Source organism: Myripristis murdjan, chromosome 24, assembly GCF_902150065.1.
Source record: "Myripristis murdjan chromosome 24, fMyrMur1.1, whole genome shotgun sequence".
NCBI lineage: Eukaryota > Metazoa > Chordata > Actinopteri > Holocentriformes > Holocentridae > Myripristis > Myripristis murdjan.
This window is the reverse complement of record NC_044003.1, coordinates 25823747-25845560: the sequence shown is the minus strand read 5'-3', so window position 1 is coordinate 25845560 and position 21814 is coordinate 25823747. Positions and strand designations below refer to the sequence as shown.

Below are 21814 nucleotides of genomic sequence, written 5' to 3'. Positions count from 1 at the left end.
CATGCTGGTTAACTATCACTTGTGTAATGGAGGTACATTTCTGGGTCCCTGGTGAAGATGTTCTTCCGCCAAATGTCACGTGAAGCCTGCCGCAGGATAACTTAATCATGCCATGTTGTCATAGTAATAAGCACCAGCACATTTTATTAGCCTCTTTTGGCTGAATAATCCAGTGACTGCTCCAAATTTCTGCACCGTCGAACATGCAGAAACACTCCTTTCCCATGACTGCTTTTTTCTAAATGTATTTCTTTCTTTATTTATTTTGTCTCACATGCATCATGGAAGATTACAAGTAATTGAAATTGGGAGCTGAAATTGAGAGGGGGGAAGAGACAGAGAGAAAGAGGGAAAGGACAAAAACCTAGAGATCAATATCGCCAGTATAATTACCAAGAGCTTCCTGGGTTGCTAGGAGACGGAACAGAGATGGACAGAGAGAGAAAGAGAGAGAGAGAGAAACAAAGGGATGGCGAAGGAGGACAGAGAGACACCAAGAGAGAGAATCGCATGTGCTGATTTACATACTGTTGCTGTCGCTTTGTCATTTATGTTGAAACGGACAATAAAGTGCACAGAGAGAGGAGAGAGAGGGAGGGAGAGGCAGAGAGGAGGCAGGGCAGACAAATGAAAGTCAGAGTCTGAGTGGGGGAGATGACACACGAGGAGACAGAGAGACATATCTGATCGTTGGGGGATTGGGTTGTATGAATAATTACTGAGTTATTGACACTGGCTGTCTCTTCATCTTCTTTCCTCCCTCGATCCTCCTCGGTCTCCGCGTGTCTTCCCCCCCCCCCCCCCCTCTCTCATCCTCCCTCGCTCTCTGTCATTGGTTTCCTTGACCTCTCTCCCCCCATCTTCTGCCTCGTCCTTTCATCCCCTCTCCACTCCACCCTGTCCTCCTCTCGCTTCACACCTTTTTTGTCTCCTTGCACTTCTGTCTCCTTCCCTCCAGCCTATCTTTGAATTACATTTTGCTCTTCTCTCTTTTTTCTCCTCATTCGTTCCCCTCCTCCACTGGCACATTTCTTTCTTTCTATCTATCTGTCTTTCTTTCTTTCTTTCTTTCTTTCTTTCTGCACTGACTCTTTATGAGAAACAATACTGCCAAATCGATATTGTTTGTGACTGACATTTACAAAATGTCAGTTTTGAAAAACCAACAAACAACCATTTTTAGATATATTCAGCCCATACTGGGATGACTAATACTTTGGCTTGAATGCATGCACTCTAAAATTCTATGTAATTACCAATAACTTCTGGAAACCAGCCCAAACTTCAGAAGTTATGCCTCTTTGTCCTCTCTCTCTCTCAAAACATTTTCTCTCCTGAATATATAAACTCAACAGCTTCCATAATCCCACAAACTTCATTCTATAGCATATACATTCATCATATGGGCTAATTTGAATGTGAATTGAATGCATTCAGTTCATTCAATACATCCAGATCCAGCGCAAGGAGACATAATCACTGAATCCAATAGATTTAGTGCATTTCTGCATTCAGACGCACCGAAACGATCCGTTGAGTGTGTTTTCAGTGAGCTGTAACATTAGATTTGTGCACTGCTCCTTTAAATGGAAGGAGACTGGGAGGATGGGGAGTCGAGGGAGGGAGGGAGAGGGAGAGAGAGAGAGAGAGAGAGAGAGAGAGAGAGAGCCACTAGACACGCGTGTGCACGGTAGTAGAAAAGGGGGGGGCTGTTGTGTGCAGCTTCTCTTCTCTTGTCTTGGAGAGCAGTGTGTGGGCTGAGTGTGATTTGACTCAAATAAACGAAAGAAAGAAAGAAAGGAAGAAAGAAAGAAAGAAAGAAAGAAAGAAAGAAAGAAAGAAAGAAAGAAAGAAAGAAGTGACTTCTAAGGATATTGCTGAAAAGAGCCGGACATCTGAAAGGATTGTGGAGATAGATGAGAGATGTTAACAGTTTTAAGGGGAAACTGTCACTGATTCAGTATTCTTCAAAAACATCCTGGTAATTCAGTTTTCTGACAGGAATAAAAGTGGAAGACTGGAAATTTATTCCTGTTGCTGAGCTCAAACAAGACGCTGAAGTCACTTTTAAGGATATACTGTGTGTGAGGACAACTCCACAATCCTGGGAGAGGAGACTTCTGTGAGAAAAATCTGGGACCGCTTGGACTTTGACGACTGTGAGGGGACTTTCAAAGGAATTTCAGCTACCGAGAGAAAAAACACTGAAGAGAGAGCACTGCTATTCAGGGAGGACAAACCTAACTTGACTGTAGCTGAACATTACAGAATATTTCCAGCTGTTCCTCGGGAATAGTGCTGAATATTTTATTCTTTGGGAATATATTACTGAATATTTTTGATCATTTCAGAGGGATTTGCTCTTGAACATTTCAAAATTATCCCCTTTGTAGATTTTATTAGTCAGTTTGTGACCACTTTTAGACAAATTACTGTGAAGATTTTTGTTTACCTGCTAGTGTTTTAGTGGTATAATTGAATATGGTGTAAGTGGTGACATTTGAACCTACTGTTTGAGAGACACCGGTGAATGTTTTAACTGAAGCACTGTTGACTTTTTAAAATAATATTTTTTTATTTTTTATTTTTTTAAAGTTGTTTATCCTGTGGATCAGCGAGAGACACAAGGAGAAACAGGATTTTTCACTTTCTGTTGCAGAATTTTTCCTAAACCAGTTTTCTTGCTTATTATTATCGACTATTTTTCAAAGATATTTTATCATACTGAGAGGAAGAGATGGCAGAGAAAGAGGGGGGAGTAGAGCAGGGTCACATTAAGGCTGGGGACAACATGGGGGCCAAAGCCAGGGTTGGGGGCCCCACAGTAGGCGGAGGAGTGGTGGTGGAGGTCAGGGAGAAGAAGGGACCCCTACGGGCTGCAATACCCACAATGCCTTTCCCTCTGGCTGTCATCTGTCTGTTTCTCAATACCTTCATACCTGGACTCGGTGAGTTGGGAATAACTCTCTGCCTCTAACTCTCTCTCTCTCTCTCTCTCTCTCTCCACTCTTTCTGAAACCGTTTCTTAATCTGGACAGCGCCACTGGAGAATAAGTGTCTGTTTATCTTGCTTGCATTCTCATAGTCTGTCTTTTTAACTCATGATTTATCTGTGTTTATCTGTGTGGGTGAGTGAAAGTGACTGAATTGTTTTTTTTTCCCCTTATTTCTTTCATTCCATCACAGTTATCAGTAAGTGTAAGTCTCTCTCTCTCTCTCTCTCTCTCTCTCTCTCTCTCTCTCCCTCCCTCCCTCCCTCTCCGTCTTTCCATCAAGATAAATTTCACATCATTTCATGACTGAACAGAAAATCCATCCAGAGTCTTCAGCTGTAGAAACGTGCCTCTGTTTTACACATTGGTTTTTGAAAATATATTATTAGTTAGAAATAAGAGTAGGTGCAAAATATGTTGGGTTTTTTTGTCTGTGCAAAAGCAAGTGCTCAGTGAAGCCCCTGCAGGGTGTGGTCATGTTGATTTGTGATACACTTGGCAAAGCGTGATGTTTTCCTTAGCATGAGCCGAGTTGAACTGGTGAAATAGAGATTTGTCTGTCCTGAAAGTCATATGAGTGTCCCTTGGAGGCCTTTGAAACTTGCCAAGGTTTTAGCAAAGCAACAAAGCTGAGGACGCTCTAGGCACTGATGCCCAAAACATTGCTCTGGGTATCAATGCCTTAAAGTTATGCAGGTTTTCACCTCAAGGCAGGAAGTGCAAAGTTCGTCCCATCCTCCCCTGCCTCAGTAGATCAACTCTTGTCACTCATGTTGATGAGCTACTGTATGTAACACCATCTAGCCTGAGGATGAAGTATCAATAAAATGACCACAGGCCCTGAGGCACAGACAATCTGCACTAATAATATAAAGAAAATGCAATATTCATTTTTTTTGTCCTGTCTGTTGCACACTTAGCTTCACTGCACTGTACTTTTTTACTGCATTTTGTTGTTTTTGCGGTGACTTTCCTACGGCTGTTGATGTCATTGTGATAGGCTCAATCCAACCCAGCACCCAAACAACACTTACCCACAGCAAATGGTGCAAATTATCCAAAACATCACTGAAAGCCAATTTGAGACAGGGTTACATATGCATGTGCACACAGTGTCATTCTGATAGTGTAAGCGCCATATCATATTTATTCAGTATTATTTCAACGCTGGAAAAGATGCATATTGTAAGCTTAAGCACATGGTAGAGTCACAGTGAAAGAGAGACAGAAAGAAAGAAAGAAAGAAAGAAAGAAAGAAAGAAAGAAAGAAAGAAAGAAAGAAAGGAAGGAAGGAAGGAAGGAAGGAAAGAGTCACACTAGGAAAGTAAGTCACTAGGAGAGGAAACATGAAAGCAACATGAAAGTAAGTACGCATGCACAGTTGGAAATTGTGAAAGAAGAAACTCCGTGTTGGTGACATGGAAGATTGACGGTGTTGGTTATGTGACACAAGTGGGCACGCAAACAAACAAACAAACAAGAAATAAAAAATCACATGAAAACAAGGAAATAAAGAAAACAATAATGGGACAAGACAGCGGGCGATAGTGTGACTGTAATAGCTACATAGAAAGCCTGAAGGCGCTCTCTCTATGACTATAATTATCTTGGAGAAAGATCACAACCTCCTGACTTGGGCTGCAACCACATACGTTGTGATCCTCTCTCTCTCTCTCTCTCTCTCTCTCTCTCTCTCTCTGCACATTTGCAGCACAATTTAAAGCATTAAAGCAGCTCTGATTTTAACACTGAGAGCAGAACTCTTTCACAGGGGGTAATTTTCACTTGTGACATATGTGAAAGGGCTAATCACACATTATAGGAATCACTGTCCTGTAAATGTAGATTATTGGATGCGTAAATGGCATGTTAACAGGATCTGTTGGAAAATGTTACAGCTTCCTATACAGTGCCATTGTAATGACAACAGGAGCTCTCATTTCCACGTACACAGCTGAAACCTGCTCTTTTCTCTTCTCTTTGTCACAAAAAATTTAATCCATTTATGTCACTGCACACAGATTGTCTTTTTTTTCATGACAGTAAGCACGACTTTCAGAGTAATGGATTTCAATAGGAAGAATGATTCATGCCTATACCAGAGGCTATTGCTTATTTCCCTATTTTGTTAGGTTTCATAGAGTTACTGTTTTCATATTTTAGTTGTGTTGCCTATTCCTAAACATAACCAAGTTTTGTTGGCTGATGTTACTGGAATTCAGCAAAAATCATGTTCATTGCCACAAATTAAATTTATGTCCATGTGCACAAAAAAACGGCCAATTTCTGTCAAGGAGTACAAATTTGTAGATTAAATTTCAAGACTATAGCATGAACTACCGTGATACAAGGTTGTTCTCTGTGTGCTTTATGTGCTGTTACAGGATAGCTATACATATTGTATGTAGTTGGTGTTCATCTGGTATTAAAATGTGACCTGTATCTGAATAAGGAAAAATGGATGGCATAAGATGTAAACGTACACAGTATGCCTTTTGATTGCAATGTGATTAGATGTGCTAGACCTACCCAGAAAATAATGATTGGAATTTGACCGGAGTTAGCTCGCTTTTAGCGCCATCCATGTTGTGTTTGCATAGAAACATCATCACCGATGACAGATTTATCTGCACTACAGATAGAAACATCATTATGACAAGTGTAACGCAGTACTTGCGGTCATTAGAAAAAAATGTCATCATCATAGGCTGAAGCATTATCATCCCAAGTAGAAACATAATTATCACGAGCAGAAATGTCATCATCATGTGTAGAAACGCTATTATCAAGGGAACAAATATCATCCTCATGGGTAGAAATGTCATTGTTGCGGGCAAAAACATCATCATACGTAGAGATGTCATCAGCATAGAAATGTTACTGTAGATAGAAACATCTTCATCATGAGTAGAAACACCATCACGAGTAGAAATTTAATCATGATGGATAGAAACATCATTAAGCTGGATGTAAATATCATCGTCAGTAGAAACCTCATCATTATAGGTAGAAACATCCATCTTTCCAGGTAGAAACATCATCATCATGGGTAGAAATTTAATCCTGATGGTCATTACCATGGATCTAAATGTCATCATCACAGATAGAAATGTCAACCTCTAGGATAGAAACATCTTCATCATGAGAAGAAACACCAAAACTGCAGGTATAAATCTTTACGGGTAGAAATGTTATAATCATCACAAGTAGAAAAGTAATCATGATGGATAGAACCACCATTACTGTGGTTAGAGTTAGAAATAATCATGGGTAGAAATGTCATCATTGTGAAAGGAAACACCATCATCATGGGTAGAAATGTCTTTATTGCGTAGGGAAACGTCATCATCATGAACCGTCATCATCATCATCAAGTGCCATCGCCGTGGGTAAAAACATTGTTAGTGTAGGTAGAAGCGTTATCAAGCGTTATCACCGCAGGTGGAAATGTCATCACCGCTGGTAGCAACCTCATAACTGCAGGTAGAAACCTTGACTCCTTGGCTTTCTGAGAGCCTGCGAGGATAAACTGTCATTGCATCTGTTGCCTCCAGCCACACAGCCACAGAGGATGAGCCTGTGTGCAGCAGAGAAAATACATGCCGAACAGGGAATTTACCTCAGGTGACCCGACACCTGCCACATTTGTTCTTGTTTCCACCTCCCTGCCCAGCCGCCACATTTCGCGTTATGTGAAAAAAGAATGAGATCACAACGCAGAAAGAATGCAACAGCACATAGAAATACAGCGTGTAAATGGAAAACCATGATCTGATTGTTGCATTAGCCCGAATGTGGCCTGCAGATTGTATTTTAATGCCGGGTGTAAATGAGGTCTAGGAGTCACATGGTGAAATCCCGATGGACTCACTAATCATGCTCCGATGTGCTCTGACTAACTCTCATGCTCTTTCTCCCACTGTTCCTCATTTGTCCTTCTTAATTTTGTGTGAATGAGTGTGCGCATTAGTGTGTGTGTGTGTGTGTGTGTGTGTGTGTGTGTGTGTACATGTAATAAAATCTCCCCTGGCTAATGGCTCCAGGGTGTAATCACATAGGCAGCCAGATACACATCAATAATGTTCCATTGATCTGTTGAGGCTCCCTTGTACATAATGAAGCCTGTGGAGCCAGACAAACACACACACACACACACACACACACACACACACACACACACACACACACACTTACACGTCTTTGTTCAGTACGGTGTAGAGCTTGTCTTGTATTAGCCCTTTCTTCAAACACCATTGTTAGGCTGAAAGAAGGCAAAATGATAACACAAAGAGCAGAAGAAGAGAAAATAATACTTTGTAAGGGAGAGAATGTTGCGTGAAATTGCTGTATGAAAGGTAGACGGACAAAAAGAAAACAAGTGAGAGAGAAAGAAACAGACAGAGATTGACAGAAGTGCAGAGTCAGAAAACAAGAACAGAGACAGCGAAAGAAACTATTCCTCCAAGGCCATTATGGGATTGATGTTTCCATGGAAATCACTCAGAATTTATTCCATCCTCAAATCTATATGACGTGTCCTCTCCTCCCGTCTCCTCTGATGTTTTGGTCAGAACTCTATGTAGAGTGTATGTGTGTGTGCCTGTTTGCGAGCATGTGTGGGTGTATGTGTGTGTGTGTGTGTGTGTGTGTGTGTGTGTGTGCACGTGTCCTGTCCATCCCTTTTTCCCCATTCCTTCTTCTGTTCTGTTTTTCTCCTCTTGACGAAAGTAAGACACTATTTTCAGGTCTTCTCACTCATTCATTCATGCTTTTTCATTCATTCTCACTCAGAATGAATTCAGCGATCCAGTCACCGCCCTCTTTCTAAATGTTAAATTATTGATTTCTTGAAAATGTCACAAAACGCCTTGTAATTTAACAAGGCCACGAAACACACTGAGCTGCAGGAAGTGCAGTTTCACATTTGGCAGAAATGTCAACAAGATATCGCAGCACACTTGAAATTCATTACAGGGCAAATTACGTTTGCTAAAAGAAACCTTTTTTTTTTTTTTTGCTCTGTAACATTTAAATTGTTTTTGGCAATGATACTGCATTGAGATGTTGCCACAACATGCTACATACTGTATCACCAACGCTGTGCATCAGGCATCAAAGCAACACCTCATCTGCCTCTTAGGTGTGTGTGTGTGTGTGTGTGTGTGTGTGTGTGTGTGTGTGTGTGTGTGTCCATGCGTGTTGTGTTTGTTAGTGTGTAGCCTTGCCTGAATGCCTTAGCATTTCATTGAATAGCTGCTGCTAGTTGCCATGACAACACTGACTCAAATGAACACCGTGTGTGTGTGTGTGCGTGTGTGTGTGTGTGTGTGTGTAACTATATGATTGGGGACTAATTGGCAGAGATTCAAATCACCATCTTGTTCTGTTTAACCTTCAGCCAAAATGAAATTGAGAAATTTATAATTGAATTTAGACTCACTGCATAATACAGCCTCATGGTGACATGTAAGCATAGATGTATGAAAAACGGCAGGCATGAACACACACATGGACACAATATTCTCCTCTCCTCATCTTCTCATGATATCCTTGCATTAACTGTATAAACTTAATACTGCACTGTTGAGAGATCCCCTGGTGTGATGCTGCAGATTGCGGCAGGCAGATCAACAGGGTCCATCCAGGTCGTTTTGAGTTACACAGAACTGTCTTGCTGCTACCAGCCTGTTACTGTAGCATTTCACAGCATGCATCCTCAGAGACAAACACAAGCCTCTAAAGTAGCCTAAATATGGAAACACACACACACACACACACACACACACACACACACACACGCAAATAAGACATACGCGCATGTGCAAATATATGCACATGTAGGCTATATTCACACAAACACGCATGCACATCAACAAATGTGCTATAGTTCAGGAACAGTATGTGGGTCAGAGTATCTCTAATAGGCCTACAGTGGTTTCAAAATCTGGGTTATGCCTCAAAGGTGGGATGCTGGTCTTCAAATTGTTCTTTTGGGGAGAAATCACTATCAAAAACACAATGCAGATGCCAGAATAAAACGCTGCCGTTTTTACGTTTTTGCAAACCAACAAATATGTTGAAATATCAGCATTTCTTTACCAAAAATATGTTGCAAATCAACATTTGGACTTACAGCCAATGACTGCATGAACAGCAGCTAAGACTGTCTCGTTAGCCACTTTAGTCACTTTCATTTGCTTCGTTAGCTACCAAAGCTGTTTGGTTAAGGTTAGGAAAATGTTGGTCATCATGGTTAGGGTTAGGACAAGGTCATGGTTAATCTAACCCCAGTCTGCCGAAGTGAACTGTTGATTGTGCCACCACCCCACCCAACTCTTAATGCAGTGTTTTTTCTCTCACTTTATACTATGTCACCAAATTTGAAAACATGACATTTCAGTGTATATACCTGGCAAGTGGGCTTTGCTGAGCATTAGTTTTCCACTGTTAACCACTGATCAGTTCCACTGAGGCAGAAGGTAGTTATAAAAAAATAATCTCAAACAGTAATATATCATCAATATGTGATGTTTGATGCATCCCAGCAGTTATTCTGTGATGAAGGGCTTCCTGTGAGTGTACCTGCTTTCCCTCAACCTGCTTCTTCCCCTGCACCTCAGCTGCAGTGATTTTTTGTTTCCCAGAATGACTTCTGACCATCCCCAAAGAACTGGCGTGACCTTGCCGCGGGTTACACATGTAGGCGGAGAGAGCAAAAGTTACAGCGATAGTAAGAGGAATGGTAATTGCATCCCTGACTCAAAATGCATTACAGTGTACTGAGTTTCTCTTCCTCTTACACTGGATGAATGAAACGTGAAAAATGACAAATCTAGACAGAAGACTTTGTTCTTTGATTGTAAGAGGATACAGAGCTTTTCCTGCTATCTAATCCATTTTAGCTGCTCTGGAAATATGCCTAATAGTGTAATAGTTGTTGCCCAATAAGAGAAACACCAGCAACAACAACCAAAAAAAGAAACAAGTCCAGAAATGCCAGGTACATCACCAATAGCTGAATTTAAGTAGCGTTAACGTATATTAGGGTAGAGCTTTCCTTTAAACAAGGAAGGCGAGGAAGTACGTATTACCCTGTCACTTCGTCAGCCCACTTTTTTCAGATGACCACCCACATGCTTCTTTAACCTATAGGTTAATGGTGCCTTATGCTAGGTTGCCAAAGCCCACCCATGTCTGTATAAAATAAAGAAAAGTGCATAAAAATGTTCAGTTAATAGGTTATTAGTACTGTCTGCTGTAACACAGGCTGAGAAAATGAGAAAAAATTACATTACATGGATTACATTAAGTCTTGTCAGAGAGAGCTATAGTGTATTTACAGTTTGCCAAAAGTATGTCTGCGTGGGTGGTTGTGTGTGTGTGTGTGTGTGTGTGTGTGTGTGTGTGTGTGTGTGTGTGTGCGCGCGCGCGCATGAGTGATTTATGGTAAGCGATATTGGAGAGGCTGCATTGGTTTACTGTATCATGTTGACAACTAGCCTCTGGGTGCTTTGCCTGTGTGTGTGTGTGTGTGTGTGTGTGTGTGTGTGTGTGTGTGTGTGTGTGCGTGTGGGCGCACTTGCCCAGTGCAAGTATGTTTACTCAGGGCTAAAATTAGAAAACTGTTTTACCCCACAAAAAATTAGAGCAAAGTGACCGCCCCTTGCATGCATGGAGCAAAGCTACTTGCAGTCTTCTCTGCTGCAGAAGACCTGATGCATAACAGTTACTTCACTATATTAGTATTACTTTATTAAACCTTTATTGACCCAGTAAGTGAATTATTGAGCGCATACAATATGAATAAACAACAGCACACGTTCAAACATAACTGCATGTACACACTGCGAGCTATCTCTGTATTTTCAATTCTGATCTATTCATGGGCGAGAGTGTGTGAGGAGCTCTGATTTAATTTATGTAGTGGGTTCATGCAGCTAGCAAGTTTTGAACTGCCACATTATCAAACGTAAAAACAATGCTTTTGCGTAATTGCATGTTGCTGTGCCAATGTTATTGTGATGTCCATGTCAAAATAAACATAAGCACGTTTTTTGCTGCTTTGTTATGCCTGTCATAATGTTAACATGGTAAATGCTTTGATGAGGTAACACAGCCAGCGAGTAAGCAATAATTCAATAGTGAAAGTGTGAAAGTAAAATTAACATTATTAAATCATTTCTGAGACTCACTGACCGCAACGATGGATGCAACCTTTCTCCAGGCATTGTTTTGAAGAAATACTCAAGAAATACTTCAAGAAATACTCTTTCATGTAAAAGGATGTAGTGATCAATCAATCAATCAGTCAATCAAACCTTTATTTAAAGCCTCGAAGATCATTGAGGTTTCCCTCATTTACAATGATGTCGAGGTCGATATACAATATATACACAATACAACATGAAAATACACAATCAGATACATTCAGTGTTAAAATGGTAAATGTTTTGATAAGGTGATGGCAGATGTAGTCAGGCACATGTATGGCAATTTTCTATTCATAATTTGGGCATAATTGTATTTTTTTATTTAACAGGAAATGGTATGAACATGTTGTACATTGTTATCAGGAAAACCAAATCCATCATTTTCATCCATGACACAGAGGACAATTTTGCACCAAAACTAACTCGGTGTTTAAATACCATATGACTTCAAAATGCACCCAGAATCTTTAGTTCTCTAGTTAGTTTGCGCTGCATGTTGTTCATGTCCTGTCCACTAGGCTTCCCAGTCGTTCCCACCACAACACACCTGCTCCCTATCTGCAGTCATCCCAGCCGCGCCCCCTCTCTGCACCGGCTGCTCCACATTACTAACCAGCTGTCAGCACCAAACAGACCAGTCATTACTCTTCACCAGAGTGCCTAGTTTGATTCCTCTGTTACTGAACTCTGACTTGCCTGACCCCCGTCCGGTTTGTTTGTTTTCTGTAAAGTATTTACCTCTGCCTCCATTTGGGTCCAAATTACTGTCCTCCTCACAGAAGCTTTGAATAGCTGAAATTAGCTTCTCAACCATTTTGCACTTTGACAAGCAGAACTATTGCTCATGAAACTTCGTCATAAACGGTAAGGAAAGGAGGGAGCCTAGAAGTCTGATTGGCTGCCCACAGCCGGCGCGCATGAGAAGTTCAGCCGGGGCCAGGCTCGGCTGAGCTTTCTGTGTTATTATGGATCCTACATGAATTCTGGGCGAGATAATGCCCACAAGTCCAGTCATTGGTCATAAAAATTTGTTGGCCGGCTGCCTATTCGCTGAATAGGCTTACCTTAAACCATGTGGGTGTGTTTTGCCCAGAGCTCTTGTGAGATTCATAACAAAGATTTGTCCTGGTTGCTCTGAATAAATACTGTTCACATCCAACATGGAACTGATGTTTAAATATTCGGTCACCAGCTTGCTGTCAATCATCGCTCATGTCTGGACGTGGGCGGCACTAGATAAATGCCGTCTGCCAATAGCCAGAGCATCTGCTGGTAGGCGTGGCCTCTGTGACCTGATCATTTTGTCTGTCTGATCTTGTCATTTCTGTGCGGTTTGGTCTGCTGGATATGAGCATCAGCTAAATACATAAATGTAAAATTTAATATTCATCATTTATATTTTACCTCCAACTGTTTCATTGTGGTCTCTTGCACTTTATTGTAAAATTCTAGTTATTGTAAACAACTCCAAATAAGAGTGTAGCTTACATTCCTCAGTGCATGTGTGCGTGTGTGCATGTTTACTCCTGAGTGATTCATTTTGACATAACTCAGATTCCATCTTGGTTTGCTCATTATTAATCTCCATTCATCAATGAGGGAGAAATAGCAGAGATACAGAGAAGAAAAGAGACACACAGAGAGACCCAGAGAGAGGAAGACGAAAATACGAGTGGTGCTGGCTTCACTATTATGAGTCAATATTGGTCCTTTTTGTCCTACCTCTCCAAGAACAAAATGTAGCTGAGAAGTCCTGCTGTTCATGCTTGACCCTCCCCCCCTGCCGGTTCCGCTTGCTTTATTGTTTGAATTTGACAAATGTGACAAGGAATCGAGCTAGCAAAGAGAAAAGGGCCAAGGCCATGATGCACACAACACCCACCAGGCATTTCTTTTGAGTTACGTTCAGCATTTGCGAAGGGTGCAGAAAGCCTGGGAGACAGACAGGCTGAGATACAGAGGAGAGGAGGGAAGCTCAGGCAGAGAAAGTAAACAGCTGTTTGAATAATTTGGTGAGGAAATGTAAGATTTGCTCATGTAAATACTTCTTAGCCTTGGCCTCTCTGACCACAAATCAATTTACATTTGCACTGTGAATGCTCTTGAAATGATTTGTAGTGAGATTGCTGTAATCTTTTTTAATGTAATCTCCTTCTTCCCAAGCCTGATCAGTTCATCCAAGCTCTGAGTGGGAGTCCTGCCGAGATGAGAGACAAAAAAAACAAAAGAAATACCAATGAGAGAAACTGGTTCTTCCAATACACAACAATATAACAATACAATAATCAACACCTCGGAGTGGAAACATATAGAAACAAAAATGGCTTGGCTGGCTCCGTAATTTGTGTTAATGTTACAAAATGGTAACTGCTGGAAAACAATCATAATACGTTTAAGGCAATCAGTGTTTAAAAAAATAAGCAGGGCAGGTGCTGGTGGCCGATGGCTAACGTAATTAGCTTAATGGAAAAGACTGAGTTTGTTGCCTTTGTTATATAGGTACACTGAAAACTGGTTCAATATGCCTGCCAGTGCGTGGATTTTTTAAAATCAAACTGGAGCAAAATGGCATGTGCTTTAAAAGTTTGAAAGTGCAACCTCCAGCTGATCATCCACACCATGGTATGATTTGCTATAGTGACCAGCTGGCTGTAGTTACAGTATCCCTTACATTGGATTTGCTATAGGTGGCAACTTCCCTGGGTCCTATGTTTCCCATACATGGCACATAAAGGGCACATGACGGGTCGCATGTTCCCAGGGTCCTGTGTTCCCCAGCCCTACATAGCACCTAATGGGAACCTGAAAAAGATGTTCGCCAGCTCTGTTCGGGGGGGTTAGGGTTACGGTTAATGCGCGTTAACAGAATACTGAACAAGGGAACTCAGGACCTGGAAACATAGATACGCTCACAACTTACCAAAAGATCAATCACAGACACTTGGCTCTGAATTGTCCTTGGTCCATTCAGTGCCACGTTTCTGTGATTGTAAACACAGTCCATTCAGTGCCAAGTCACCAGTAATACATTTCTGGAGTGTTTCTGTAGTAGTTACTTGATTGCATCTAGGTTTAGAAAGAAGAAAATGGAAAGAAAATGGAAGAAAACACCTGCATTTTAGACACGCCCCAAAATTTCTCAAATCATGTTTTTACGGGAGTAAAAGTTCCCACACTCCAGGTAGTGTTTCTATTCATTGAACAGCTGCTTTATAGCCGATCTGCACTTCAGTTTGCATTTGATCCATCAGCTGACAGTTCAGGTCAGATATTTTTGCTGTTGGAAAAGTGATGGTCTGGCCGGTGTCGGGGGTGTTGGGCTGGACCTGAGCTTAAGACAAAGGACGTTAAGTGAGTAGGCGGTCCTTAAATGCGTCTTGGGATATATGTCTGTTTACACCTCTAATGCGATGCGGACACAAGCGTCCCAGGCCACCTCCGAATGCAGCCCGAGCGATTGGATCTCAAGATGCATTGAGGGCACATTGGTGCTGTCACGGCCTGTAAATAATAAATGCAAATAAGTTAGCATGTTGGTAGTCAGTATAAGATCACAAAAACACTGCTATTAGGTAAGCAGTGAGAGCAAGGTAGGCTTGTGTGTTGATAGTCAGCGTGCAGTGGGCTGAGCAGGTTTGGTGGTGGTGCAAGGTAGATCTGGGAGCGGGACTGGGACACACAGAGTTAAAAATCAGATTTTTCCATTCCAGAGGAAATGTTGTCATGGAAACATCCTGTAATGATATAATCTGATCAGAGTGTGGTGACATAGTGCAAGCACACACACACACACACACACACACACACACACACACACACACACACCATAGGACATTTATGACAAATTGGGTCTGAGAGGTTCTGAGTCTCTGGGATAATAGAACAGGGAGAGATATTCAGTTTCATACAAGAGAACATGAATAGCCACCGGTCATAGATTCAACTCTGTTTTCACTTTAGTAACTGTGTACGTGTATTTAATTATGTATGCACGTGTGGAATTGTGCTTTTTAATTGTTGTAAGCGATGTTTGACTGGAAGATGCAAGACAAGGCAGAGTCTTCTCTTAGAATTATAAATGAGGGGAAAAAAAACGATGCACCAGAGTCTGCACCAAGGTGTTAAAATTTCATACTGAAGATCACAGGTGCATGTGTCATTTTGCAAAATGTTTTTTAAAAAAAAATAGAAAGGGGTTGGGGTGTCGGGGGCTTTGTGAAAAATTCTCAGAGCTCTATTTCGCAAATGGATTTCTCAGATGTTTTCATGACAGAGAGCCCACAGCTGATATGGCTTTTGTCTCAGAGCCGCTCATCTGGGTTAGCTGAAGGTTTAGTAAAAAGAAGGAAGGAAATAAAGATAATATCTTCCAATAACATATTTATGCACTGTTAAAAGCAGCTGATGATGACCTATCATGCATTTCTGTGTCATTTTGTTGGTAGTGTATTTTTTTATTTGTTTATTTCTCTGGATAACTAACCAAAACATTGTGATGGCACATTGAGATGTTTCCAGCAGAGCCTCGTTGGATGGTTTGATGTCAGAGTTATTTTTTCATATCTGTTGTGTCATGACCGTTGATGTTATTTTTCTGTTTCTGTCTCACAGGCACCTTCATCTCAGCATTCACAGTGCTGTGTGGCGCTCACAGCGAGCTGGTCTCAGAGCGAGGTGTATGCTGTGTATTCTGGCTCAATGTGGCGGCAGCCCTCATCCAGATACTGACTGCTGTCATCATGGTTGGATGGATCATGAGCATCTTCTGGGGAATGGACATGGTCATCCTGGCCAGTGAGTGGTTGTCTCTTTATCTGTTGGTCTGACAGCCTGTCCCTTCTCTTCATTTTTTCATTTTCTTTTTTTAACCTACCTGTATTTCAAAGACGATTACATGGAGAGGGAGGTGACCAAGTTTAGCATCAACCCAGATAAAACTCACATTTAAAACACCTTTGAAAGATGTTCTGAAGTGATATGAGAAAGACAGGCAACACTATCCTACTCCAGCAACAAGGGATTTGATTAGAAATGTGACTTTCAAATCCACGTTTTGAATCCTAAATGTGTGTTTTGAGTTGCCCATGTAATTAAACTGAAATGCACTGAGCTTTACAAAAGCACGGTATATTATATCTACTACCAGGACCAGCTGTGAATTCTGTGCTTCACATACATCATGTGTCAGCAAATGTGCTGCACTCAGCAAATTAAAAATCTCTGTTCTAAAATTTGCCTGAGCTTGACAAAACAAGACAACCGTAATGTAAAATGAAATATATGCACCAACAGGAGGAGGCACAATCACATTTGCTTCCACATGGCATTATTCTTAAGGAGCCCACCGTTTTTGAAGTCTTATAGTCTTCCACAGTAAGACCCCAGTTGCACTAACACCTCACACTCTGGGAACATTCATGTTACAGTGACAAACTGCAGACTTCCTCCTTCTATCCTGCAAGACAGCAAATTATATTTAAGACACTTGTGTTGGATGGGAGTTGACAGAGCTCTAGCTCTACTCCTCCACCTTCATTTAACCCTCAAAGCCCTGGCAGTGTATTCAGCTAAATCTGCAAATAATGGGACTAGCTTCTGTTCACATCTGCAATGGTTTGATTTCTTTTTGTCCCATAAATAAGAATCAGAATCAGGATGTGATAGGGGGAGCATATCAGTGTTCCCTCATCTTCATGTTCAGCTAATACTGAATGCTCCAAATTCTTGACCAAATGATTTTACCAATTTAATCAGTTATTAAAATGGTTTAAGAGAAAATATATTTTTTAATCCTGATCCTAATCCTAAACCTGAACTCTATCCGAATATAGGGGTGAGAGATAAAGGGCTGAGGGAATATAGGACCTAATTTATACAGGAATTCTTTTCTTAGCGGGCTGAGCTCTTGACGAGGAATGGAGTCAGAATCCATAAAATCCCAATAATATATCCAACCCTGTAGGCAAGTGGTAACTATGGACACTGTAGACGTCCTCCCAACTTCCATCTGCACACTAAATGTACACAGCTGTTCAGTGCTGGTCCAAGCTGTTAGAGCAGCATCTGTTCAGCACCTCTCTCTCTCTCTCTCTCTCTCTCTCTCTCTCTCTCTCTCTCTCTCTCTCTCTCTCTTTTTCTCTCTCCTGTTCACCAACAACAGGTTTACAAGCCTGGGGCTCATTAGACCCAGGTGGCGCAATATCAGTACAATTGCAATATAATACAATATTAACAGTGAGATGAGACAGAGTGACAGAGCAATGGTGGTGTTCAAACTGATTGGCAAGACAAAAAGATGGGTGGAGAGAGGCAGAGGGGAAATGAGAGAGACGGAGATGAAGACAGATAAGCAATAACGAAAAGAGTCTAAGAGATTGAAGAGAAAGAAAGACAGAAAGAAAGAAAGACAGACAGAAAGAAAGAAAGAAAGAAAGAAAGAAAAAAGGTAGATGCAGAGAGTGGACTGACTGGAATGGAGAGAGGGAGTAGGAGACAAAGAAGTCTGTTTTTTTACCTCCTACTCTCTGTCAGAAAGTAGTGGCTTCTCCTCAGGCACTGATTCATGAACATGTACACACACACACACACACACACACATGCACACACACAAACACACGCACGCACGCACACACACACACACACACACACACACACACACTAACTGCACAAACCCTGTCTCTTGTTCTCTCATTCTTCCAAAGAACCCTTTGAATTACCAGGGTTTCTACCACCTGATGTGTGTGTGTGCACGTGTGTGTGTGCAATTGTGTACATTTATGTGTGTGTGTGTGTGTGTGTGTGTGTGTGTGTGTGTGTGTGTGTGTGTGAGGTAATTGACACATGCACTCATACACTCGTGCGTGTGTGTGTGTGTGTGTGTGTGTGTGTGTGTCAGTACATCCATGTTAGAGTTGGTGTGTGAGGTAATTGTGTGGTGCGTGTGTGTGGTGTGTGTGTGGGAGTAAGCTGCCCCCCTGGTGTGTTTTGTTCACTGCTCCCTGCTGTATTCCTAGCCTTTGGCCACGGGTCTTATTCATTGTGTTGTGTTCATGTCTATATTGTTGGAGGCCTGTGTCTTATTGAATATTTATATTGAATATTAAGGCTATTTTCCCTCTTAATGAGTGAACTATTAGCAATAGCACCATGGCTTGCCTGACAGATTATTTATTATTCAAGTACTCGCTGATAGAATATTTATTTCGGGTTATCTTCTTATTCAGTCACTCTCCGCTCAATTCATGTCATGGAATGGAAGCTGGAGTTGTTCTCTTTCTCTTTCTCTCTCTCTCTCTCCATCCCTCTGTTTCTTTGCCCTTTTCCTCTCCCCCCTCCATGCAGCAAATCACTATGGCAATGTGACGTATTTATCATTGTTTTCTCCCTCTCTCCCCCTCTATCTAATGAGCCCATGGCGCATATGATCAATGTGCTCCGTCTTTTCCATACCTCTATATATAAACACCCTCCGCTCCTTCTATTTCTCCCTCTATCTAATGATTGTGGTATTATCATTCCCTCCCTCTCAACTTCTCTCTTCCTCCTACTCTCCATCTCCTCTGATCGCCCCACTCCACCTCCCCCCTTTTTCCTTCCTCTTTCTCTATCTAATGATTGTACTCTATTTGATCTTGGCATATTCTTGCTCCCCCTTTTCTCCTGCTCACGTTATTCCTCCCACTCTCTCTTTCTCTTTCTCTGTCTCTCTCTCCCCGCTGGCCCCTGTCTCCTTTTCTGCCTTAGTTTCTCTCTGCTTCACTCGCACTCCCTTTGTTCGTCTCCCTGTCTCTCGCTACCTGTCAATCTAACAGGCCAGGGTTACGTTACTGCCTTTGTGTGCATTTGATCATATAATCTAATCGTATCAAAGAGAGGTTAGTTGTCATTGAATCGTATGTCGCTTGCCTTGTTGAACAATTTTCCTCTTGGAAAGTTACTAGAGTGCTCTACCTGTGTTGTGTACCTTGCCAGTAACCACATTTAACTTCACAGATATATGGGGGGGGAAATATTTCTCTTTCTTAAAAAAGGAAAAATAAAATGAAGCATATGGTTTTCATCATTAACTGTTGTTTCTTCTCTCCTCTCTCTCTGTTCTGCTTCTCCTCTGAATGAAAGTTTCAGACGGTAGGTGTTTCTTTTTTTACTCTTCCACTGGGACTGACTTCTCAGCGTGTCAATGAATTGCTTGATGATGATGTACAAGCAGGCAACAGAAATAGTAGAGATTCAACTAAACTAAATTGAAAATAGATACTGGGTTATCCCAACAAATGACTACTTTTCCAGTGTTTGGAAATACAACCAAAAATTCTTTTAGTATTTACTAAACTCTGGCGAAATGTATGTTGCCTTGGTTGTACAGGTGCATGACATGTGGGTGGCATATGCATGATTTTCTGCTTTTATATATAGTGAGTTTGTCAGGTAAATTTACATTGATCATCCATGACACCATGACATTAGCTGAAATTTCAAATTGATTTGGCGTTGCACAAGCCAGACTGTGCAGCAGGTTAAAGGAATAAACGTGTTTTGAATTCATGCTAAACTAGAGCGACCTCTAGGAGGCAGATCAGTGTTGTGTCACATTCATAGAAAACCTGATTCAAAATAGCAAAGAGCTGTTGTGTGATCCTTAACAAACTGTGGGACTGCACATTGGTCTGACGGCCTATTATTCCAAAAACCCAGTAGTCCCAAAAATGGCTAAGTTTAGGCAGGGGTTTCCTCAGATTAAGGTGAGGGTAAACAGGAGTTCATACATTTCCAGTTGAACATTCTTCACACTTTTGGGGTTTTGATGGGCTACTGGCCCAATGACATGGCACCACACAAACAAGATCAACAAGAAACTGCAGCTACCTTTTTACAGATTACCAGAACCAAAAGAGAAAAGAAATAAATGTTTATGTAAACAATGTTTATGTAGCTTGTCCTCACATAAATATCAGAGCGCAGTGTACTTAGGAATTAACACCTTGAACTTGACAGGCACAGAGGTCCATAGGAGGGCTTGTCGTTTTTCCCAACCTTTTGTCCTTTAACCCTATAAAGCCTGAACTATGAAAGAATTGGCAGAAAATTCCAATTTTTTGAAACTGAACCCTTTATTTAGTCCTATAACAAAAAAAAATATATAAAAAAATTCAAAAAATATGTTATTACACGACCTTTCTGGTGTATGATATATGATATGTACTTGAAGTGCCAATGGTATGGTCCAGGGTGAACAGGGGAAGTGTTCAAAGGTATACAACAGTATTTTGGTCAAGTATTGATTAAACTGAAAACGAAAAACGGAATTGAAAATGTGTATCATATATGATACGAATGGCTTTATAGGGTTAACAAGATACCTATTTTAACTATATGCAAGTTACTTGCCATGAGTGTGTGTCAGGAAAATGCAAGGTCGAAAAAAGTCTCATGAAATTCCAAAGTGAACAACAGACACTTTGTTGCTACTTTATTCGTGTTAGGACTTTTTATGGATTAAAAGTTAGCGCTGTATTCCTTGAGCTTTCCTAAAACAAGCTTGAAAACCTCTCTTCCTTGGTTCAGAACCAATCTTTATACAAAGTTTCATGTAAATCCATTCAGAGGTTTCTGAGATATCTTGGTGTCAGACAGATAGACTGACAGACAGGCCTCCTTGGCAGACATAAACTAAGCACTAGTCCTGTCTGGCTAGTGTCATCCTGAGTGCTTATGTTCCCTCCTATTAAATGGAAAAGTAATTATTTTAAAGTAAGTGCTTTTCAAGGTGAGTAAGCTCACAGTTTCACAGTCTCAGCTGGGGCTGTAAATGTCATGTAAACAAATGTGTGATGGGAATTTACATACGTCATCATTCTCTCTCTCTCTCTCTCTCTCTCTCTCTCTCTCTCTCTCTTCTGCCTTCCTCTTCCACCTCCTCCCACCCTATCAGGCTGTAGAGACCAGAGTGCCCCCCAGGAGGTCTGAGGTCTCAGGTTAGCTGATGGATTACATGGACAGTTTCACCTCCTCCACCTCTGAAGCCTGACTGCGACCTTTGACCTTTATGATTACCAATAACTCTGCCAGTTTCCAGCAGGCGGAGATGGTAAGGCAGAAACAGACAGCATATGAGAGAAGAAATACAGACAAATCCAACAAAAAAGACAGAAAAAAATGACAAGAAAGATAATCTTTCCCTCTAATTATCAATCAATCAGCCAGTCAATCAAACATCTTCTCCTTGAAGAAAACCCTCTAGTCGCTGCTGATGGGCTGACACCAGGCCTCATTCAAATGTAAGGCTGAAGGAACAGGATAGGAAAAAAGACTAAATCTGTACAGTCATAAAACAAATTTAGAGGATTTAGGGATAATATGGATATCTTATTATTTTGTCACATGATAATGATAGTGATTTTTGGAAATTTGTCCTTTGATATTTTTCATTTGATTTTTGAAATGTGTGTTTTGTTTTTTGATCAAGACTACTACTCAAACCATAAGTCAACTGTAGGCTAGGCGACTTGTTTCTTCCATGATGTAATGATTTAACGGATATGGGAAACAATTTCTTGATGTAACTTTGTAAGAAAATGACGCAATTAATTTGTGGATTTTGTACAGTATTTC

The 21814-nt window shown here is 41.1% G+C and overlaps 1 protein-coding gene across 1 annotated transcript; it reads left to right on the top strand.

Moving 5' to 3' along the window:
* The first annotated feature begins 1761 nt into the window (after positions 1 to 1761).
* Positions 1762 to 21814, top strand: stum (stum, mechanosensory transduction mediator homolog). The gene is made up of 4 exons (XM_030047343.1): positions 1762 to 2948; positions 15815 to 15997; positions 19322 to 19330; positions 21135 to 21814. The coding sequence occupies exons 1-4, from the start codon at positions 2738 to 2740 to the stop codon at positions 21167 to 21169; spliced, it is 438 nt and encodes a 145-aa protein (XP_029903203.1). The 5' UTR covers positions 1762 to 2737; the 3' UTR covers positions 21170 to 21814.